Here is a 25,528-nt window from a genome sequence, read left to right on the forward strand (position 1 = left end):
TCATTGATCTGCCTCACTCTCTAGTCATGAGCTGTGGCGAAGATGTGGTTCCTCCTCCTCCTCCACACTGCTCACATTGAGGCGGTGATCGCGCAAGGCAAGAGTAAGTAACAACTACTCTCTTTAGATTCAACTCTCTATATCTGGGACTAATTACAATTAAGAGTTAGATTAACCCTTGTGTTGTCTTCCTGTCAACCATGAACTTATTGTCCCCCGGGTCAAAAGTGAAAATGAACTTTTTTGGGCGCTTTTTTTAATGCTTGTGATGCTTTAAAAAAATAAATAAATAAGAAGCTTTTTTTGAGTTTAAAAAAAGCATTAAGTAATTAATTTTTCTGATTGATAGTTCAGAGGATTTGGAGTGTATCACGGAACGCTTTTTGTCAAAGTTGAGTCGGGATGCTGTTTTGAAACCATTTTTTTTTATTTTATTAAAAGAAATGGACAGAAAATATCAAAACATTTGGTGTAAATATCAATATTGGGATTTTTTCCCGAATATTTTTTTAAGAATTTAAAATGGTGTTACAATCAAGCATATAGGTGGACTAAAGTCTCCAACAATACTGTAGATCATGAATGAATATTTACAGTGCTTAGGTTTAAATGGAGCTTTATTTGTCAAGGATATTCCTATTTTCTAATTTATATTAATATAAATAGTATCAAATGGCATAGGCCTATTTCTAATCTAGGAAACCGAATAGGAATGAGAGAAAAGACAGATTTGTAAAATTAATCTTTTATTTCTCTATCAACTCATTTCTTTGATTTGTATGGGAATTGTGTTACATTTTTGAACTGATGTTGTCATTAAAAAAGCAACACATGAAAGGGCATTTAAATAGGAAAGCAAGAATGTCTCGCAGTAGCCAGATGTCAGTTTTTCTTAAAGTCAAAAAAGGCAGTTCAGCAGAGTTTTTATGAAATCTGACTCAATTAATAATACATTTTGCTGTAGCAAATGTGTAGAAGGCTCAGAAATAGGTTCAGAGCAGTTCAACACTGACAGCAAACTCAAAACTCTCAGGAAATAAATGAATGAAGACTACAAAATGGACGTGTATACTGTACCCCACCTCGCATATTGACATACTTCTATAAACCTCTTGTCATGTAACCAGGTGAAAATATGCTGATTCTGAGGCATGGAAGCAACCCGTGTGAAGGCTACATTGAAATCTACCATGAAGGTGAATGGGGCCATGTTGGAGAGAAATACTGGAGCAATAACACTGACAAAGTGGTGTGCAGGAGCACTCACTGTGGGGAACCTGTGAAGTGCACAACAGAGACTGCACCATGGCCCGTTGAGCCGGTGTTGCTCAATGAAGTGAACTGCACTGGAAAGGAGAAGCATCTGTGGGAATGTCCTCATCCTGGTTTTGGAGTCAGCAATCACCAGAAGGGAACTTGGAAAAAGATTCAATGTTCAAGTAAGGCTGAACTTACATTTTTTACTTTCATGAACTAGTTTTTACACAGGTTTAGTTAAATATGCACTGTTGAAAAGTACAACTTTTTAAATAGTCAGATTATGCACTGCAAAATAGCTGCTAAGAGATGTGCTGTATACAGTAAATACATATAACGTGAAGATGGTGATGATTCAATTCAATTTTGTTTATAGTGTAAAATCACAACAGGAGTTACGTCAAGCCACTTTCACAGATTGAGTAGGTCTAGACCACACTCTATAATTTACAAAGACCCAACAATTCTCCCCCCCCCCCCAAGAGCAAGCATTTGGTGCAACAGTGGCGAGGAAAAACTTCCTCTTTACAGGCAGCAAACTCGGACGGACCCTGGCTCTTGGTTGGCGGCCATCTGCCGGTTGGGACACAGAGACAGTGGTACAGATATACAGATATGGGGAAATATGATTCATAATAAGTATAGCAGTTGGTATGATGAACAGTGGCATTTATAGTACCAATAAAGATAATAGAAGTATGTCTAGAATGAATAGTAGTAGCAGTGCAGGGCATAGCAGGGCGTCGATGATGATGATGATGATGATGATGATGATGATGATGATGATGATGATGATGATGATGATGATGATATGTGAGCGTGATGCGGCAACAGGTGTTGAGTTAGGGTTAGGGTAATGACTAGCAGTGGCGCCCACTCTACCAGGAGAGCTAACCAGGCGCCCGTAACACAGCATTTTACAGTGCGGTATTAGTTCTTTTACTTGATTAAATGATCTGAATACTTCTTCCACCACTGATGACTAGTTAAGATTAGAAAAAAAGAATAAAAACTCTCCCAGGACACGAACACGCATTTCCTGGGTGAAAGCCCTGTGTTTTCCCGCTGGAATATGAACGCTGCTCCCCCACTTAAAAAAGCCCTGTATTTTATGAACCACCCATCAACCTGGATGTGTTATGTGAAATACATACAAATTGCAGTGCTTTAAACAGCCGATGACGATGAGATTGAGATACATATGCACTGTTGAAAAGTACACCTTTGAAAAGTCAGATTATGTGCTACAAAATACCTGCTTTATATAATTTATATATATATATATACATATTTTTTATATATATAGTATTGCTAATCCAAAATATATATTATAACATGATGATGATATGTGATGATGATGATGATGATGATGATGATGATGATGTCATTGGCTGTCTATTCTATTTGTAATTGGCTGTTACCTGTTTTTGCTCTTGTAGATAAAATCAAAATCAGCCTGGATGGATTTAAATGTGCGGGAGCTGTCAAGTACTCCACAGATGGGGGACAAACTGATTCAGGTTACATTTGCGGTGATAAAGGCTGGGGTAAGAGTTAGCATCACACATGCATTACACTACAACAGGATTCAGTCTATAACTAGAGACTCTTTTCTCTTTTTCTTCCACACTTTAAAGTTCAAAATACTGTTTGCTTTTCACTTTGTAATGCTTTTAAATGAATTAGTTTGACTTAGGGTTAGGTATGGAGTATTTTTAATACTATTATGATGATTATTAACCACTGTGTACGTGATTCATCTCACATAAAGGACCAGAGGAAGCCAATCTATTGTGTAAAAACCTCAACTGTGGTACATCCAAGGAGATTTCGAACAACTTGATGGATTTGGATAAATTACCAGAGTCAAAGATGACGATCAAGTGTTCAGGCCTTGAAAAAATAGATAATCTGTGGCAGTGTGTCACTGGGGAATCAAAGTGCCAAAATTATGCTTCTGTCATATGCACAGGTAACACACACACACACACACACACACACACACACACACACACACACACACACACACACACACACACACACACACACACACACACGCACACACACACGCACACGCACACGCACATGCACACGCACACACGCACACACACAGATTTTTATGTGTTTTTTTTTACTATGGTTGCAACAAATCAGTAAATTGAGACAATGGTTCATTAACAGATCATGACAAACTGCGACTCAAAGGAAACGCATCAAATGTGTGTTCTGGGCGGCTGGAAAAAGAGGAAAATGGCAAGTGGAATCCTGTAAAAGAAAACAACACCAATTCTGATGTGTGGTGCCAGCAAATGCACTGTGGTATGAAGGCCCACAGTTGGGACGACAAAGGCATACTGACATGCACAGGTAATTCAACTACAGTTTTTCTTGATTGCTTTGACCTGCTTAAAGAAACTGGGATCCACTTGGTTTTCATCATCACTGTCTCAGCAGAGCACAAGACACCTCTTTCTCATTGGATGGACACATTTTCCCCACCCTTTTGCAGAACAGTTAACACGGATGTCATTCAAGCAGTCCAAACTCCATTGTTTTAGCTATGGTAACCAAACAGAAACCATCTGTTCCTAACTATTAGAAACTACCTACATCAGTATGAAATCACTGAAGCACCTGTTTGACGCTCCTTCACACAAATCTTCAATTAGCAATCAGTCTGTAGGCCTTAAAGGTGCAGCGTCTGTGTTGTTCTTTGCCAACATGGATGGAAGAGGTCTAAGACAGAAGTTACACAGAGTACAACAGAGTTTCAATAGTGGCTATTTCTTTATACTTTACTGTAATAGATTTTATTTTTATTTTCTTCATTTCTTATACTCTAATAGATTTTATTTTGGTTTACATGTATTTTGTGTAATATTTACAGTTTTTCAGTTTTCAGCCACAGTTTGAAAATAAGAATCAGTAGAATCAATATAATTTGCATCAAAGCATTTCTGATTCTGGATCCAATTCTCTGCAAGAAGGCACATTTGACAACAAATGGCATGAAAGCTACGTACAGTAATGGAGCACTGATTCACACTAAAGTCTGATCGATTGATTGATTCATCAAAAGAGTGATCTAAATCACTTTGCCTCATTCATATTTTTCCAACAGACAATGTTACAGTAGTTCTGATGGACAATAACAAACCCAGCACCTGCTACGGTACAGTTCATATTCAAGTGAATGGTCAAAGTCGGGCCGTGTGTGGCACCACCTGGACCAAGGACGACGCTGAAGTGGTTTGCAGGGAGCAAAACTGCGGCAGTGTGAGTTTTCAAACAAAATGTTTTATTTAATGTAGGCCGTATGTAACTTTTCTGAACAGCAGCAATGGTGGCCATAAGCAGGGGCGGGGCTAGAAGGGGGGACGGGGTGGCACTGCTCCCCCCCCCCCGAAATATGATTGCCCCCCTCCTGGTTCCTGCCCCCCCACCAATCCATTGGGCTAGAGTGCTGTCAATTTGACAATTGTGATTTCACTTGGCTACCTGTTCTGTCAATCTTCCCAGCCCTTGTCACATGACCAATTAATGTTTTCAAATCCTGATACCGTGGAATCAGCACTCCAAAATTATTTTTTTAAAGGCAGACTGAGCCTATAGAAAATGTGTATTATATTCGGATATACAGTTTTTTTTCAAAATGACAACAACTTGAATTAATATAATGAATGTTATGTGTTTTATTTAGCAGAATTACATTTTGTTGTTCTATCCTATCACATATGTCCTATATTTCTAAGCAGATGTTCAGTAGAGTATTCTGATAAAATGTTTTTTTAATCTCCCAAAACCAACGTGTGTGGCCGCTGAAGGTTGTCGGAGCACAGATTATGCAGTTTGAAATGTAAAAAAAACCAGAAATACAACTGTTAATCAAGTTCTTTGGACAATTTCTGTTAAAATATACAGACACATAAACTGTTAATACACAGATATTTCTTAGAGTGTACTTTTTACTCCACAACATTAATCTGACAGTTTAAGTTAATTTTTGCACACAAAACACATGTAGTTTATAAAATATGATGTTTTATTATAAATCAAACTGCCCAACAATATAACGGCCCACAAGTCGAGCAGAAATGATTGGACGACTGAACACTTATTTGATTGACAGAACTGTTTGGATCGTTTCCAATTTCTAAAATGTGAGGATTTGTCTGCATTGATTACTTTTACTTTTACTACTCTAAGTACATTTTCCTGATGATACTTACATACTTTTACTTTTAAAAGTATGTAAGTATTAATGCAAGACTTTAACTTGTAACAGAGCATTTTAACAGTGTAGTATTAGTACTTTTACTTAAGTAAAGGATCTGAATACTTCCTCCACCACTGACTGTGGCAGCAGTGTGTTGGACTAAGCACGGGTGTGTTTTAAGGCATGTTGTGTTTTACATCACTATTAATTCTAGTTTTAACTTGTAAGAAGAAAAATGTGTTTTTTTAAAAAGTGACATAGTCTCCCATTTAAAATAATTTGCTTTTTCACTGGCTGAGAGTTCCATTAGAAGATCAACAACACTCTCATTTCTGTCCACTAAATATGAAGCTAACGCCAGGAGATGATAAGCTTACATGTAGCTTGGCATATAGACTGGAAAAAAACCTTTAGAGAGGACCAGGCCTTCTGTTTCCCCTCTGTTTCCAGTCGTGCTAAGCTAAGCTAACCATCTCCTGGCTGTAGCTTCATATTTAACGTGCAGATAGGAGAGTGGTTTTCAATCTCCTCATTGTCTAAATGTCCCAGTCTTTCATACATATGAGCAGTGCCAATGAGTTATTATTATTATTATTATTATTATTATTATAATAATAACAATAATAATAATAATAATAATAATAATAATAATAATAATAAAAATCATGTTATAACTTACTGTTTTCTTTGGGTAAATCAATGTCTTCTGTTTGGCAGAAATAAATGACATAATATCCAAATGATCATGCTTTCTTCTAGGTGATTAGTTACGAGGTGAAGACATCTACGAGAGAAGGGATAATGGACAATGTGAACTGCTTTGGCAGTGAATCCTCACTGTGGCACTGTAAAGCCAAGCATTACAACAACCGTGCCCAATGTTCTTCCCTTGCTTACGTAGTCTGTGCAGGTGAGGTATGGCAGGAATCACATGTGATGCACTCTTCCTGTCTTTTACAGTAAACTTTGACATAATGTTGGAAGCAAAACTGTGAAAGCTGTGCGATGTTGTGTTGTGTACCATGTTTGACAATTCTCTTGCTGTCATTGAACAGGAAGTATAGAAGTGGATTTGTTGGACGGTCCTGGTAAATGTGCTGGGAGAGTGGAGATCCAGCATGAGGGTAAATGGCACAGGGTCAATGAAGCTGAATGGACAACTGGAAATTCAGACGCTGTCTGCAAACAACTGAACTGTGGGAGTAGAAGAGCTCTCCCTACTCCTGAAAAATTCAGCCAGGGTTCAAACGATTTTCTACGCAAAACTGTAAAATGCAATTCAGATGCCAAACATATATCTGAGTGTATTACAGGAGCTAAGTCAAACGACCAACCCAATCCAGTGGCAGTAGGAATAACCTGTGAGGGTGAGTGTTTTTTTGTTTGATTTTTCCATTCGTCTGTTTTTGCCTTTGACCTTCTCTTGTTGTGCCTGACTGTCATTCATCAGTTCCATACTGTCAGTTAGAGTACAGAGGTATGTATAAATGCACTCAAGTGAACTCAAATCTACCCTCCACTTTTTTGTTTATGGTTCAAGTGGAAAGTGTAAAAAAAGGCCATTTAAAAGCCATTGCAAAGGTTCTACAAATATCTGTAGTTTTTTTTGTGAAATTGATCTCCATATATTATATATTATTATATTTCTTAGCTCTTTAATGGTCTCACCCAGTGAAAAGTAACATTAATTAAAAACATAAATGTATCTCATTATTTTGCCACCTGGAGGCAGCAGCTGTAAATGCCAGATTTTACAAATTACCAGCTTAAAAAGTCATTTTTCAGGAACCCTGGCACGTCTCCAGTTGGACATATCTGGCTCTTTAGGTAAAATAAATAATAATCTGCTGCAGGGGTCTTCAATGTTTTTTAAGCCAAGGACCCCTTAACTGAAAGAGAGATGGAGCAGGGACCCCCTACTACATATATTGTATAAAATTAAGCTGCATATTAAACTGGGCCTACACTAATGTGTATGGCATCCTCAAGCCCTTATACATGATAGATGCATAGAATACTAATCTATTAAAATAATAATTGTTGGCATAATTTTATATGTGGCAGAGTGAATCCTTAGGATGAAGGTGACTACATCACCTAAATAGTGAAATGAATAATATCATTATATTATTATATCATTTTTCACAAATAGGCTGATTTATATTTGCTAATAATATGTTGGATTCATGTTCATTCATTCTGAATTGCCCCTCAGGGAGAAATAGTTATTTTAATTGAATGTTTAGACATTTTAACTTTTGAAAAATCTTTCAAAGAATAAACAATAATTTGGTGGCCCCCCTGCAGTAACTCTGAGGACCCCCTAGGGGTCCCAGACCCCCTATTGAAGATCTCAGCTCTATTGTGTTCACAAACTAGCCGCTAACTTTATCTGTCTGAGCAGTGAGCACAGGTAGCGCTCATATAGTGGGTTTTATCAGAGCGTTTTTGCTGGATGAAAGTGAAGTTAATAATATTGCTGAGGCTAAACGAAAACATCATAGTCACAGAATATACAACCAAACGGATTAGCTGAAAGATGCTAAACACCTCGGTAGAGCTGCAACGGGGGGGCTGGGGTTGGGTGATAATTCTCTGTCTTAGTTGAGTGCCTCCTTAAAACTCACTTTTACAAGATGGCACGAATTGAAAATGTTTCCTTTTCCTATTATGACGTCACTTCTTAGTTCCTGTTCATGTCACTATTTTATGCTGTTTTCTTTTAACTTTGTTGTCATAACATGTTCAAATTCATTCATATTCAAAATTAGATTTTCTTGAGTCTATATGTATCTTTTTTAAACTAGGAGTTTGTTCTTTTATTGGCATTCTATCTGCTTCATATGATGTCATTACCTGCCTTAAATGAGATTGTCTCTTTTATTTGCATCCTATTTGTTTATACATGCGGTTTATATTATTTGTTTTGTTTATACGTGAGTTATTTCCTTCACTTTACACCTCTTATTAAACTTGAAAGGTGCTATATAAATAAAATAAATATTATTATAGACAGGTCTATATAACATTGTATTCCTAAAAACATGGCGAGAAATGTTTTTTAGTGGGTGTTGACAGTATTTACTGATTTATAGAGTGATACAAAGAGATATCCAAAATGTTCTCAGTAAAAACCTTTGACTCTAATATGTCAATATAATGAGCCATTTTGTAACTAAATATGCACCACGTTGCATACTTAGTAACAAAATGGCTCATTTGAATTTAACCCTTGTTGTGTTCCCGTTGACCATGCAACTTTTTGTTTTTCTGAGTCTGCGTTTTTGAAGCTTTTTCCGGCATTTCTGTCACTTTTTTAAACGTTCTTTTATCTTCTTTTTTTCAAATGCTATAAAAATTAGTTTTTAATGTAAGTAATCAGCTGGCGAAGTTTCATGGTTTTATTTACTAGTTATACAATTATGATCCCATTTCATACATACGGTCTCCCCTTTAAACACCTCATCTTTCTCATCATTCTTAGGCAAAAGTAACTTCATATACTTGCTTACCTTATTCAAGTTTGTGTGAGGGAGCCTATCCCAGCATGCATTGTGAAGGAAGAGGGGGACACGCTGGACAATTTACCAGTCTATGATAATCTAATACTAACAGCCTTAATTTCTTTTGTCCCTGTCAGAGCACAAGGTGGTATTTCTGAAAGGAAATAGTTCCTGTTCTGGCATGGTGGGGATAGAGCACGGCCCCAAAACCTACTGGCTCTCCGGCTCTAACGAGACATGGGACCAAAACTCTGCCGACACTGTGTGTCGACAGATGCACTGTGGAAATGCCTCAAACCATATCTCCATCTCTAGACCTGATTTGATGAAAGATGTTTGGAGTGAATCTTACAGCTGCTCATCCAACTCCACATCTCTGTTGGACTGTGAAAACACAACACTGTCATCAAACCACAGTGACACTATTGCCACTGTGATATGCTCAGGTAATGTTACAGTGTTGAAACGTAGACATGTAACATACTGCATGTATATGCAATGTGTAGATTTGGAAATAATCTGCTGATGAAGTCCACAAATAACTTTCTCATCCCTTTTGGCTGTTTGCCTTTTGGTTGCCCCAACAGGAAAAATCGAGGTGAACCTGACCAATGAGTGTTGGGGGTATGTCAATGTTTGTGCAAATGGAGAGTGTGGAGATGTGTGTGCAGACACCTGGACAGACCAACAGTCTGTGATGCTGTGTAAAAACCTGGGCTGTGGGGACATATTCCTAGTGCCCAACCCCAAGCTGCAGCCCAAGGCCAATACTAAAGAGAGTAAAGTGCTCTTTAAGGGTTTGTATACTACAAACAACATGAACTACCTGAGCCAGAGCAACTTCATTAAAAATGAAAACGATTACATCTGTAAACCTCGCCAAGCCTATGTTGTTTGCTCAGGTAATGGATTGCTTTTAATATATATTACAAAAAAATATATTTTAAAATGTGATTATATTATGACTGCACTGTTTATTCTTTTTGGTCAGCTTGAATCCCTCATTGATTCTTACCCGCTCAAAATGCCTATTTCCAAATTTCTGTATATTTTACCTGTATAACCTTCATCAAGGAGGTTACATTTTCACTTTACCTTCAGTTTATTAGTTTGCTGAGAGTTGCCTAACCTCTCACAGATTGCAGTGAATTTTGGCGGAAAGTTAGATCAAAGAATAACTTTTTTTTCAGTGATCTGTCAAGAGAAGGCTGTCAGTATAGGCCAAATCATTTTCCACTTAAACAAATGTCCTTCCATATGGGAAAAAACAACAACAACCACTTCTTTATTTTTTCTCTTTGGTCAAATCTGCCCTCACCCTGTTTGGCACATATCAAATGTGCAAATACATAACTTAATTGTGATTGTTTTAATATGGCTCTTGTTTTCCAAAATTCTTTCAAATTCTTAAAGGTGTGTCCTATTTGATACAAACTACAGTACAACAACTCTTGAACATAATCAAAACCAAATTTGTGTCAAACAAGCCCACATTAATCAGAGCCGAACATTGTTGAAATTCATTGTATCTTTGCATAAAGTTGATATTATTGTCTTTATATACATAAATGTATTTCCCCAGACTTAGCACGATACAGATTCCCATTTGCTGTCCCTAAGCGTGTATACAGTCCATATACACACACACATTCAGAGAGGCATAGTCAGACCTTAGCGAAAAAATATGTTTTTTAGTATTTTTAATATTATTATATAATAGCCAGGTCTATGTCTTATAAAGTCTTATAAAGTAAACAAACATTGGTCATAAACAAAGACATTTCAATAAGTTGTAGGCCTATTGGTTGATAATACTCCAACAGTAATATCAGTCAGTTTAAACAGTTTAAAAAGTGGTTGTAATGTATTGCTGTACTGTAGTACATGCCTGTGACCGGGAGATGGCACAATAAGACAGATGTGATAAATTCATAGAGTGCATGTACATCATAGATGCACTATATACCATCCAGAGGATTTATTTCTTGTTTGTTGTATTAAAATAAGAAATGATATACATAACCTGAGGTTCTAACTCTGTACCCTCTGAATTGTTTTGTTGCAGGTAGTGTCAAGTCCAAATTTTCTTCTTCCAGAGACAAATGTTCTGGAAATGTGTTGGTGGAGTATGAAGGCCAGTGGCTCCCAGTTTGCAACACAGCTCTTGAGAACATCGACACACAAAAGGCCATCTGTGGGGAACAATGTGGTCTGGCTGGAAAACCCATTCCCTACTTCAGACGTGAATTATCAGAGGGTCGTGTCATTTCAGAAATAACGTGTGGGAAAGACAAGAAGTCAATAACAGCATGCAATGTCACAACCAGTTCTCATAGCTGCCTACGTGGTGGTCTTCAATGCTCCAGTATGTGTAATGATTTTGTCTTAGATTTATCATTTTCAAAATGTTTTCTGTCTCTGTCAAACTGCAGCTTGTGTCTTGTCATATTTTCTCTATGTAAACCTTTCATATTGGACATTTTTGCGACGTGTAGGTCTGAATAGTGGACGGGCAATTTTCAGCAGAAGTTTTTCTTCTAGCATTCCAACATATCTTGGACCTTCCTTTATAGGAATTGTTTTGTCTTTGTTGTTTGGTAAATTAACTTATTTGCTTGCTTGCTTAGAAAAGATAAGAACAAAATGATTCCACGCCTGTAGGACAAATATGAAGCTACCACCAGGAGACTGTTAGCTTAACTTAGCATTAAGACTGCAGCAGAAAACAGCTAGCCTCCATCCAATGGGAAAGAAAATCTGCCTCACAGCATCTCTAAAGCTCGTTAATTAACATGTTATATTGTTTGATTTATGCATAAATCAAAAACCGAAGTGTAAAAAACGCTAAGTGCCAGACTGTTTCTTGGCTCGGTTTTTAAGTCTTGAAGTCACTACCCCTATTTGTGCTAAGCTACAGCTATGCTTAGCAAGAAAGCAAATATGCATATTTCCCAAAACATCAAACCATTTCTTTAACATGAACGCAAACTTTAATCAAGGCTATTTTGTTTGCCCAAAAATTCAAGTATTAGCTAATGTGGTAAAACTTTATAATATCCATGACTTATAAATGGTAAATTCATAGTTAATTCAACTTTCATTAACAGTTATTTTATTGTTAACAAACAATGCAATGATGATTTATAATGCTTACTAATTATTAGTAATTTTAGATTTTATGTTGTATTTTATCATTAGTTTAGTGAACTATAAAATGAGCTTATACATTTACATAGATAGGTAAAGTAATACTTTGCCGTAACACACATCATTTAGATGGGTATTATGAAGTTGCAGCTAATGCTTAATAAGTAAATGATTAATAAGTGGTTTATAACGCATTAAGTAACATTCATTTGGCCCCATTAAATCTTTTTTTGGTGATCTATAGAAGAGAGGGTTATTGGATTATTTGTACATTAATATTTATTAAAACAATGTTTATAGAACTTTATTAACCCTTAATAAGGTATTATGTTCATCAGATGCAACTTTCTAATAGCAATCCAAGTAATGTTTATTTAACAATTTGTTAATCATTAATATATGCTTATATCATATATAAAATGTTATGATGTGAGCAACAATAATCTGTTGAAATAACAGAAATGATAGCCTAGCTAATAATTAGTAAACATTAAAATGATAATTTTGTTGTTTTTTAACAGTAATATAACTACAAACTTAAGTTTAATTAACTTTCAATTTCCCATTTATTAGCGATGGTTATTATAAAGTGTTACCATGACTTTTGTAAGTTTTGTATTTGCTAAACCGTCTCTCATCCCTTCAATTCTCCCCCGCTGTGTTTTTAGACTGGCGTAAGATGGCGCTGACTGGAGGAACGGCCTGTAGTGGAGCTGTGTCTGTTCACTCGCAGAACGGAATCAGTGCTGTTACCACTGAAGGTTGGACAAAAAAAGAGGGGGAGATGCTTTGCCAGAATCTGGAGTGCGGCAATTTCACGTCATATAGGACAACTACATCGGGCATTATCTCGATCACAAGCTTCAGCTGTGCAGGTGTGAAGAATCCAGAAAACATCTGGGAATGTGAAAAGCAAACATCAGACCCACAGAAGCAGCTCTTTCTCAAATGTCAAGGTAAGGTTTATTTCTGCTCTCAAATGATCATAGAAGCTTTGCAGTTACATTGTAAACCTCCTTGAAAAAAAACAATCCTAAAAGTGGGTAAGAAAAACAGTTAGCTATTTCATTTTTACAGATGCAGGAGATACTACACAATCATTTTAATTGACCATTAAAGGTGCAGTAAGTGATGCTGCGCGAAGATTGTTTATATTTGAACTGAACTGCCAAACAAATACATGCCCCCCCCCCCCGACCACTTCAGTTAGTGTTTCTGCTGAAAAAATGAAATATGACAGAGTCGATGTTAGGTTGTGCAAGGCATTCTCACTAACGGGTTCGTATGATATCGTACAAAAAGTTATGCACACTGAAACGTATGATATTATCTCCGTGTTACAAAGCGGCGGTTGCTAGCTGGTGAAGCTGCAACAGAGTATCGTGACGCGGCTACAGACCTCCGTCACAGCTCGTCGTATCAGTGACACTTTGTAGATGTGTTTAGCTGCTACAGAGCTAGCTGGCTATGGTGCTCCACATGGTGCTCCGTCAGGTCAGCGATGGTTGGTGATTCAGTTACCCGAGAAAATGTGACTGTGAGCCGGGTACAGAGCACTGTGAGCAGTTCGGTGGAGTTTATGGTTAAGTTTATGCAAGAAAACGTGAGCATTACTGAAAGGCACCGAAACGACTAGTTAAGTTTAAGAAAAAGAATGTGGTTTGTATTAAAAGACTCCCAAGGAAGATTTCATGGGAGAGTGGTGGCCTACAGGTTAGAGACGCAAACTTGTGACCAGGAGGTCGTTGGTTCAATCACCCGACCAACAGGATACAAATCTGGGTGGGCAGAGCTTGTCCACCACTGAGGTGCCCTTAAGCAACCTCAACTGCTCCAGTGGAGCTTCATAGTGGCCAGCAGATCAGACTGTTGTACTGGGCAGCTTCCAGGTATGAATGTTTGCAACTGTGTGAATGTGATCAGGGCATTCCTGCAAATGAGTAAACCTTCCCAGAATAAATAAAGGTTAAATAAAAAAAAAAGTATTTCCTTTCCCCCGGCAAGAGAACTCTGCTCCCTGGCTTCAATGTCTGTGTGTTAACGCCCGCCCATCCATGCTGACCGCCTCCCTACGCGGCCAACCACGTTCTTACACAGCAGCACACAGAAAAAAAACATACGGATTACAGTGCTCATCTCTTCGTATCTTTTCGAATGTATGGTTCATGAGAACAGGCTGGTTTGTGAATTAGCAAACTGTCGCTATAGCTGGTTGTGTTTATTTGGCAGTTGAGTTCAAATATCAACAATCTTTGCGCAGCATCACTTACTGCACCTTTAACAAGGCACTTCTTCTTTAATTCGTATTCCTCAGTTCTTTGACTCTTTTGTTGTTTTGCTGACAACGCTTTTTGTTAATAACTCCTGGCACTGGACGCTGCCTCCCCCCTCTCCCCCCCGCCCCCATCACTTGCTTGCAAGCACCACCCATTTCTGATTGGCTGGAATATTATTGTTTGGCTCGTGTGCACCTTTCTGTTTGTTTTCCATTTGCAGAGCCAGGGCTGTATAGGAATAGCGCATACAGAAAATAGAGAGCTAGGTGACTGTGAGGAGATATTGACATAACATCGCCTACTATACCTTTAATGTTTTGTAATATTAGTTTTTAGGAAATATGTTTATTTGCAGTCTTGCGTTGGAGTTAGATGAGAATATTGATACTGCTCTCATGTTGGTAAAATAAAATATGAAACTACATTAGCTTGGTCTAGCTTAGCATAAAGATCCAGGCGAAAGGTTAAAAAAAAGATGGCTTACTAGCACCTCGTAGCTCACGTATTCACTTATAATAATTTTGGAGCAATTTCTATTTGTTTTTGTATTTGTACATATCATGGCTTTGCTGGAGCTGCCATTGTTTTCTGTTTCATTCTGTACATGTATGTGATACTGTCATAACATTAGCTTTTTAGTTTTTTGTTTTGTGTTTAATGTACAACAAAGGTTAAGAGAGAAATTTTGTTGTGGGCTGGGACGGTTGTGGGGGGGGATGGTGAAAAGTGGTAAATGTAATAAAAATCTATAAAAACTAATAATTTTGGAGGGTTTTTTGAGGAATTTTGCCTATTTCTAGCTAACTAAATATTACAGCATATATGTCCATCCAGAAAAGCACAACTTGTTGTTGCTCCTTTAAATATTTGATCTTGTTATTTTCCTTCCTTAGATGAGCCCAAAGTCACCCTATCAAACACATGTCATGGTGAAGTGAAGATAAATGACATTGAGGTGTGCACCACTAACTGGACCAACAAATATTCAGATATGGTTTGCCAAGACAACAATTGTGGCAACGCTATTGCTGGTGTATCTGGTAGTAAACCGCCTAATGCAAATGAAAAGTACTACCATGTCAGCTGTGAGGAAAACCATCACGATCTTGGCCAGTGCAAGAGATTTGAGGAAAAGTGTAAAGGAAAACGGGTGTCTGTTTACTGTGTTCGTAAGTATGTTCTTTCTTTAACAACCAAAATGCAGAGGATTCATGTAATCCTCCTCAGAAAAAGATTTCAGAATCAGAAATCAGAATCGGAAAAAGTCCCAGTCCTGTCTGAGGAAGTGCCATTCATATTACTTTAAATAACATCACACTACTTCACAGTACTTCAGAGAAATAATCTCACAAGTGATCCAAATTAAGTTTCTATGGCCCTCACACATTATCTTCCCCACATTATTTTTGATTCTTGCATTTTATCAGAATATAAAGAATGTATGTGATCACCAACTAAATGGAAAACACATTAAACTCTGTTGATGCCTTTTAAATAAGGAATCGTATGCATCTTGGAGTAACTCCCCTGAAAATGACATCATTTTTGCAGCTGAAATGGTGAATCAAATCAAATACAAAATCATGTTTATTTATTACAGTATTAAAGAAATTGTTTGATATTTGGCGTTATGCAGTCACTGTTATGTTACAACTCTCGTGTCAGCTTTAGCCAGGAGACGAGTAGCCTAGCGTAGCATAAAGATGTGGAGCAGTGTAAAACAGCTAGCCTAGCTGTCTCTGTTCCAAGTAAAAACAAAACAAAAAATGCCAACCAGCACCTCTCAAGCTCACAAATAAAAATGCTATACTTTGTTTGTTAATTCTTTGTGAAAAATGAAGTAAACACTTTGGTTTTAAGACTTCTGGATAGTCCTAACATAACATAACAACAGAGTTGACAGGTTTTTCTTTTTGTTTTGTTTTTTACAGACAATGTTAAGTTTAACACCACCCAAAAATGTGGAGGTCAGATTGAAGTCAGCTATGGACTTGGATGGAAAAAAGTGTGTCGCGGGAATTCTTTTTTCAAGAAACATAAGGAGATGCTGTGTAAAGAACTTAATTGTGGGCCTCATAATGAGAGCATAACAAACAACGAGGTAAATCTTTGTGTTCCACTTTGTGTTTGTTTCTGGCAATGTCCCACTCATTAGTTGAATAAGGATTGGGACATATGTATAATTTTACTTTTACTTTTTCTGTTTTACTGCAGTATACACTATGTTGTCCTCATAATTAATCCCGCCAGCATTGTTGTCTGACAGACTCTCTATTGTTATGTATGGCAAGGTGTTACTCTAAAGACAAGTTTCAATTTAAAGCTCAAGGACCTTAACTTGGAAACATCGCTTGAGTGCACCGAAGAGAACGAGGACATCAAATACTGTGTCAGCCAAACAACTTGTAAAACGTCTCCAGCTGAGATCTACTGTGGCGGTAACACAAATCATGAATCCTTTCCAAATAAGTCCAACTGGTTCCCAAACATATTCATTCAGTTCATTTGCATGTAAAAACAGGAAATAGAGGCTTTTTTGTAATCTGTAGAATTTGAATTTATTAACATTAAATTAATTAACATAAAACTAATTTCTGATTGGATTGGCATGGCACAGAATAACTAAATCAAGGAGCATCCCCACTCTTTACTGGGAGTAAATGCAGATTGTGGCTGTGTTTGATTTCAGGGTATGTGCCCATACCGCCAGTCCCACCTGACTCACCTAAGCCCAAAATACTGCCTATCATCCTGGGCGTAGGATTTCTTCTGGTTCTCGTCATACTGATTGTTGTATTTGTACGGATCTGCATTGTCAAGAAAGCCAAAAAAAAAGCCATGAATTTCTCGTGTGAGTATATCATTCCATTCCACCTATCTTAGTTGTTAATGCCTAGTTACAATGAAATGCTGAGTGATAATTTGTTTAGCTTTTAGTGAATTGTCTTGAACAAGTGTACCATTCCAAAAGACAAAACAAATTCAGTCAATCTATTTATCTAATCCTGATCATCCCAGTGTATTGAAAAGGGTGAACTGGAGCCTTTAGCCACAAGAGGCCAGTTTTTCTTCTTGCTGACTAAATTCTCACTGTTTACTGAGCATTAAAATAATGGTATGACTGCTGCTTTGGTCCACACTGTCAAAAACCCCTATAAAAAACAATATTCTGGCAGCTTTGGCACCAAAAATAATGTAAAATAACAGAAAATACCTGTCTTTGTAAAAAATACAGTAATTTTCCATATTTAAAATATAGTGTGTAGCTTGAATCGTACATGAAATCTGGTGTATTTCTTTGGCGTTTTACTGTTTAATGAAGGATATTTACACGTGTAAAAACAGATTTTCTCTATTCACTAGTTTGATCTAATCCAGGAAATGTATTTCACAATATTAAACTTGACTTTAACAGTTTAATGTATTGAATACAAGATGAATATTTATGAAATGATGACAAATTAACAGATGTATTTATCTTTTTATGTGAAAATGAATTAGTTTTCTTTAAAGAAGGAGGTTTTATGGTTATTCTGTACACTGGTTTTTCATGTTCTTTTACCATAGACATGTAAGCACTTTTTTTTGTAATTTTTTTCACGTTTAAAAAAATTACGGAATAATTGTATATTTCAGCTCCCAATCATTTTAAATTTGTGCCACTAACGTATTCCTATTCAAATGTAACTGTTTTTCCGGCTCCTTGCTGTGAGACAGTTGTTGTTTTGCTAATTGTACAATTTTCTTTTGAAATAGTGAGAAAGCTGTCAAGAACAGAAGTGGAGTTTGAAAGTGGAGACTATGAAGATGTCAAAGACAATGAAATGGAGGACTTTAGTCTTAGCAGTGAGTCATAAAACATATTCATACATTTATATTATTGGTATTTTTTTATTTTTTGTAATCTCCTAAATCATTTGTAGAACAGTGAATCCTAATCACAGGCTGCACCCCAGCCTCTGTTACATATTACCAGTAGCATTACTACAGGAGTCGTCAACAAGGTCTCACTCCCAACTCTTCACATGTTGTACTGACGCTTGGTCCGTGTCAGAAAGCGCCGGTATGGGACGCCCCGGGCCGTGGCGCTATAAGATGACGTATGAATTAACTAACACCAAAGGCACCTGACCAAGCATCAGTTTTTGACTTGCTAGAGTTCTTAGTAGCATAAGAATTGGTAACATATAGCAGTGTTTTATTTCACATTGCATTATGTTACTTTCATCTCTATATAATAATATAATAATACTGCATTTCAATTTTATATTATTATATAGACTATATCATACAAAACATACTCATAAACGGGTTCGTATGATATCGTATGAAAAGCTATGCACACCAATTTGTGTGATGTCCTACAGAATAAGGCAACCGCTGTGATGAATAGTAACATGACAGTTAAAGAGCTCCTATTATACTCCTTTTCAGCATCCTATTTGCGCTCTTGGGGTCTACTAGAATAGGTTTCCATGCATTGATGTTCAAAAAACATAATTTTTTCGCACAGTGCCTATTGCTGCAGCTCCTCTGCCTGAAACACTCGGTTTGAGCTCTTGGCCCGGCTTCATGAAAAGCCCAGTTTGTTCTCATTGGCCAGCTGTCACTCTCTGTTATGAACGCTCAACCAAATTTAAACAAGCCGCTTGGCGGGCTATGCTTGCTCAGGCAGCACCTATGGGCAGCACATATGACAAACTAGGCTGGCATTCTCAATCAGTGACATCACTAATTGAGGAATTTTATTAATTGTCTGTGGGAGAGAAAGCTCCATTTTGAGTTAAATGTGTTTTTTTTTTTACTTTATACATATATTACATACACAAAAAAACAGTATAACAGACTGCTGGGTGGGAAAGCATAATCGGCAAAGTGACGCTCCTTTCAGGGGCCATGGCCATGGCACCAAAACGAGCAGATATGACTAGATAGCATTTGTTTAAGTGTTTGTTTGCCGTTGTTCTTGCAGGATTCAAATCAGAGACTGAAGTCATCACGGAGAACGACGCACAGAGCGCTTCCTCTTTTCCCTATGATGATATTGATGAGGCTCAACCCCTGACCTCTCAGGCCGCCACTAATGCTGACTCAAGAGACGACATCAAGGAGGGTGACCCCGATGAAAGCACAGGAACGTTTTGAGCCAGTTTATTCACATCTATTTCACACTTGAAGACCAATACTTTGACAAATTCTCACATTGTCAGCAATCAGAGTGAGCGCATTTTAATATGCTACTGTTGTTCTTCTTAACAGATGGGGTGACCTACGAGGTGGAGGATCCGCAAGAGAATTACGACGACATCGAAGCCTGCCCTGAAATCACTCAAACCGAGGCTGAAGTCCACAACAGCCCTCAAACAACACCTGAAAGCGACGCAGAGGCACCTCAAGGATTAGTGCAGGGGGATGAGGACTACCTAGTGCCAGGCCAGGACGGGTGAGCCACAATTAGGGTTTTAAGGCTACAGAAATACATTTCAATCTGGCAAAGTAGACCCCCCCCCCCAAAAACTCTAAAGCTACCATTTACAAAAACATACTCAAAAAGTCCAAATTATAGTCAAACAACATTACCGTAGAGAAGCTTTTTATGTAGCAGAAATATGCAAAAGTGGTTAAAATAAACTTTACTGTACAGAATAACCATAAAACCTCCTTCTTTAAAGAAAACTAATTCATTTTCACATAAAAAGATAAATACATCTGTTAATTTGTCATCATTTCATAAATATTCATCTTGTATTCAATACATTAAACTGTTAAAGTCAAGTTTAATATTGTGAAATACATTTCCTGGATTAGATCAAACTAGTGAATAGAGAAAATCTGTTTTTACACGTGTAAATATCCTTTGACAGACGGATCACGAACCCCTTACTAAATATATTGTATAAAATTAAGTTGAATATTAAACTGGGCCAATAACGTGTAGGGCGGCCTACAACCTTTATACATACCTTTTATGCATATAATATTAAGCTATTAAAATAGCCTATCATTGTTGTAAATCATGTTTTAATGTTAAAACATACATGGGGCACAGTGAATCCTTAGGATTAACTGTATCTGTGGATGGCTATCTTAGTGACTACCTTACCTATAGGCCAGAAAGACTATCATCAGTGAGGATTTATATTTGCTAATATGTTAGATTAATGTTAAGACCTTTTCATTTTTGAAAAAAACTTCAAAAATTAGGACTAATTTGGAGGCCCCCTTGCATTGACTCTGAGGACCCCCAAAGGGTCCCGGACCCTCTGTTGAAGATCACTGCTTTAAAGTAACTTTAATATTGAGTTTATATAAAAAAGAAGTGCATCCCTAGATAAAACAAATTGAATAAGGCATACTCTGAAAATTTCATATCAGATAAGCTTGTACAATCAAAATAGATGACAAAATAGATGTTTCCTGTATATAATCAGAATACTTAATCTGATTGTTTACTGCTTGTTTGTGTACCTTCTAGTGAGATCAAGTTTGCTACATCTCTTATTTAACATAAGTGTGTATATCGAATGTGTAAAGTGTAAGCCTGCAATCAAATCCCAGTTGAGGAAAATGAGTGGTTAAAGTTCCTTTCTCCTAAAATGTATAACATTAGAGTGATAGGAACTTAGAGCAATTAAAAGTTATGTATCATACCCCTTTTTTGTTCTAAAATCCACTTTCTCTGTTGATTTTATGGCTTTTATGAAATGTGCTCAGAATGTTGTAATGACTGTATATGATTTTTTTAATCTTTTGTTAAAGAATCTGATGTATATACAGTAGTTGTACAGAGATTTTATGATTGATGCAATATTTAATGAGAGATTACTTTTGCAGTAGTTTGTCAATGTGTCATCAAATGCAATCAAAACGCCTATATGAACAAGGCCTATAGCAGACGGGAAGCACAGAGACAGCAAAAATGAAATAAATGTTAAATGAGTCAAACTCCTTGTGTAACACATCTGATACATTAAGCTCAGGTCATATTATCACATGGTTATAAACTTTGTAAGAATGTATAACACTGAGACGTTAATGTCACATTAATGTTTTTTTTTTTAAACGAATAGTTGCAGAGTTAGATGAGAAGATTGATATTATTTAAAAAAAAAATCAAATATTCCATTAAACATATTCTATAAAACATGAATTAAATGTTCATTTAGGCGCAATTTTTGTCTTTTATTGTTTAAGTGTCTTCAACAACAATATTAACAAAGAAAAAATACTGTCTCTTTTATGTGATCTCTTTGTAAAATATACTTTGCATCATTTTTTATTAACTGAAAGTTACTGTATCTTGCTACTACGTGTTACACTTCAGAATTAAATTCAGTCCGTGCATCATAGCATGAGCTGTGTAGCAGTTTTTGTATCTTGTGGCACTGCTACATTGTGCTAGCCTTGTGTTAATAGCAGTTTTGTGCAACACAACATTAAATTCTTTACCGAGACTTTGTGTACGCTCTGTTACCACTTTTAGGTTTTATTCTCTACTTGCATCTAGCGATGCCTCACAGACTCCGGGAACTTTGAAAAACGGCTCAGATGTTGAGTATCAAACTGTATGTTATCTTTGTCATATATAGTTTGATACACAGCACAATAAGCCGTTTTCTTCACATGACATCGTTTGTAGAGTGACTCAAGATTGCCTGAAATTCCCTGCTGGTCTAATCTTTAACAATGCAATAATGTCTTAAATAGCTTTAATTGTAATGTATTCATTTTAATTTGTTGATTTATTATGAATTAACTGTTTGATTGATTGTTGTGATTTTGCTCGGCATTTACCACACAAAGTCAAACGGTACCCACCCCTGGACAAAAAAAAAAAAAACACTTTGCCAAACATTTCAAATACAGTTTCATCTTCATGCACTTTAGGTTTCTCTTTAATCCCTTAACCCCCCTCCAATGCTAGTGAGAGAGCAGCTGCTCACTACAAATGTTAACATGGGTAAGAGCATCCGTAAGGGACCGGCAGACAAACTGCTGGTGCTTTTAAGAGATTGATGGTCCTGCTAGAGCCTCACATGTTTAGTCAAGAATTAGCCAAGGGCCACTGAGACCACAGAGCCAATGATGCACCCAAAGGGACTAATTTGTAAGCAGCAGCTTACATATCGTATGATATGTTAACATCGCACCCAGCCCTGCTGTCAGAGGCCTTGCTGGGGGATCTGGGGGTAGGAATAGATCTGCTGTGTGGCTAAAGCTAAAATAGATACAGCAGACACATAGTGATCTGTAAATGAAAGAGTTAACATTTTCAATCAGTCTCAGTATAGCATTGTGTTGTTTAGCTGAATTTGTAAGATTCTAATAAGAAATTGTCTTTCTCTCAACAAAGCCAACAAGTCCTTCAACCCATTCGACCACATAGGTCGTTTGTTCTCTTTAACACGACCCACAGGAGTGTTTCCGTTACCGGCGGCAGCAGATCAACGCGTCCTCATAGCGACGTGTAACGTCGTAGTTTTAAACATTGATTAACGTGGTTATACGCTCACAGTTTGGTTAGATTTAGGCACCAAAATCACTTGTTTGGCTTAGGAAAAGATCGTAGTTTGGGTTAAAATAAGTACATTTGTCACGTTACTTAATGTCCATTAGTACAGTAAGTACATGACGTAATGACACACGTGATGTAGAAAGAGACGGGCTTTGTTGACCAAATGTTCGTAATCTCATATTTCAAACATTAATCCGGAGCACTCTGATCTGTCTCCTCTGCTGGCTGTGACTCTCATTGTCCTCATTTGTTCAAACACAGATCAATGTTGATACTGTAAAAAGTTTCTTCAGCCATCCTCATGACGACTTTTTATGGAGGTAACAGACAGACGAGACATCGGCTCGGAGAAAGGCCCCAGTTGTGGTGATTTTCCATAACAAACAATATGGTATTATTAATAGTTCTCCCATGTGTATGGCTATACATGCCTGGATATCTGCGTGTGTGTGTGTGTGTGTGTGTGTGTGTGTGTGTGTGTGTGTGTATGTGAGGTAGAAAGGATGCTTTTGGAAACACATGACTTCTTATTATACAGTCTTTTGATTTAACGTGCTCCAGTATATATGTAACTCAGTCAGTACTGGAAAGTTGCAGAGAAAATCATGAATGCAGACACACAAATAACATGACTACGACACTTTAAACACACTCAAAGTTTTCACAGACTCTCAATAGCAATATGTGATGTCAAAACAATTCACTCATGTTTGTGGGAAACTGAGGTGTATGTATTGTTATATAATATAATATGTTATATTATATAATACATTTGAAAGACTTAATGAGCTGTAACTAGCAGTTAATATAAAAAAAACATGATGACTATAACTCCTCCACGGCAATTACAAAATCTCATTATAGTTGCAAATAAAGTGTTACCGCTTTATTCTTTTCTATTTGGAAATAATGTAGTTATAAATGTCAGTACCATAAATAAATGCTAATGGCTCTCTAATAAGCCATTGAGTCTGCGTTTAGAAATGTTACTAAATCATGAATAAAGCATCAGTAGATGGAGTTTTAATAATGCAGCTGTAAATGTTACTAAGTTGTTAATAAACGCATCAATGAATGCTTCATTTTGAAAAACTCCCTGAAAGTCCAATCAGGTGTCCTGCTGGAGGAGGGCAGCCAGAGGTGTTTTTTTTTCATAGCCTGGCAACCCGAAAGTTCTTCTTGTTAAAGATTCAAACTAATCTATAAAGTAGTAGTAAATTATTGATATCATAATGTTTCCATTCTCATATAAGCAGAGCTACTCCAGGTATGCCCTGGTAACTGAAGTACCCCTGGCTGGTGACCGCTGGCCTGAGACGGCCCTTTTCAGAGCATGTGTAACTATCTGTCACAGTGCACGATGATGTGTTGTTTTCTGTTAGTCATCAAGTATCAGAAGCATGACAGCCTTGTAGATAAGATAAAGGGGAAAGTCCATGACCACAGTGCCTTTCATAACAGCACCAAACGATCTTTCTTTGGCAGGCAAAGGAAATGGTGTGACGATAAGACCTGATTCTCGTGTTGATGAAGTTTCCTGTAAATTCCACTTATGCGTATCTGTTCAGCATTTTTAGACTGTGAGATTTAGCAGGAAAGCATAATCTCTCACTCATATGCAACACAGTGAGAAAAAATATGCATTGAAACGCGTAAAGAATGTATATTTTCTTCTTCTTTGTTCCGTAAGGCAAGATGTTTAAAGTGCACAAGATTAATACCCTGATTGTAATGTTGTGTTACACTGAATAGGCATGCAAAATATTGTTTTAATCTTTTTAAACACTGGGTCGGCTACTGTATGTGTGTAAACGCCAGCACAGAGGGCTTTGTGGTCAGATTTTCTGGCTGTATTAGTGTTTATATGACTAGGGGTCAACTGAAAGATGACCCTGGTTAGTGTAATGCCCTAAACATGCTTTAACACATGAGGGGGATAAGCAGGTCCAGGCCCCCTGCCAAGTTTGGGTCTGCCCCCCTTTAGATGGGTTCATGTCCCATCCTGAAAGCACCTGTGGTGTCCTTTATACTCGGACAAAAGCAGGACATCCATCAGTGGGGAGCCAGCTGCAGCAGATTGTCAAGAGATTATTAATGTAAAGGGGTTGAAGAAGGTCAATAAAGTAGGTGAAAGGGGGGATAAAAACTGAGTGAGACGGACACAGAAATCTGACATAGGTCATGGGTCTAACTTCAAAGAGGGTAATATGATATCAGCCCAAGAGAGCGGATGAAAAGTGCACGACTAAGTGGATGGATGCATGATTCTAATTTATGCTCTCACGCCGCTGTAACATTATGAACAACATTAACATACAACAATCATGTGAAGTGTAGGGGTATGGTAACAACTGCTTCTGGTGTCTCCTCACAGTAAAATGATATTTATGATTGCGTTTCCTCAGCTCCTGTTTTTATTTTCAGTGAATGTTGTTATTATTGAGTGTTTTATGAGTTAGAAAGCCACTCATTGCTTTGTGTGGTTTCTGTGATGCACTTTGTGTTATATTTTCTATGCATGAAAAGTGCTATTCAAAGAAAGTCTGGATGATTGATTAAACTGTTTACAGAAACGCGTCTGTCATCACCTGCTCACACTTTATATTTTTTATAT

The 25,528-nt window shown here is 37.2% G+C and overlaps 1 protein-coding gene across 2 annotated transcripts; it reads left to right on the forward strand.

Annotated features, from left to right (window-relative positions):
• On the forward strand, positions 1–25,528 carry LOC144520540 (scavenger receptor cysteine-rich type 1 protein M160). Of its 2 annotated transcripts, XM_078254311.1 has the most exons (20): positions 1–103; positions 1,128–1,439; positions 2,697–2,804; positions 3,029–3,229; positions 3,439–3,624; positions 4,379–4,533; positions 6,233–6,383; positions 6,529–6,840; positions 9,114–9,422; positions 9,564–9,878; positions 11,042–11,341; positions 12,792–13,079; positions 15,293–15,568; positions 16,331–16,500; positions 16,723–16,837; positions 17,089–17,250; positions 18,156–18,245; positions 19,372–19,529; positions 19,655–19,842; positions 23,176–25,528. In XM_078254311.1, the coding sequence occupies exons 1-20, from the start codon at positions 43–45 to the stop codon at positions 23,192–23,194; spliced, it is 3,876 nt and encodes a 1,291-aa protein (XP_078110437.1). In that variant the 5' UTR covers positions 1–42; the 3' UTR covers positions 23,195–25,528. The 2 variants fall into 2 exon arrangements, with proteins under 2 accessions (XP_078110437.1, XP_078110438.1); XM_078254312.1 differs by lacking the exon at positions 23,176–25,528 and having other exon boundaries at positions 19,655–19,916.

Source organism: Sander vitreus, chromosome 7, assembly GCF_031162955.1.
Source record: "Sander vitreus isolate 19-12246 chromosome 7, sanVit1, whole genome shotgun sequence".
NCBI classification, from domain to species: Eukaryota; Metazoa; Chordata; class Actinopteri; order Perciformes; family Percidae; genus Sander; species Sander vitreus.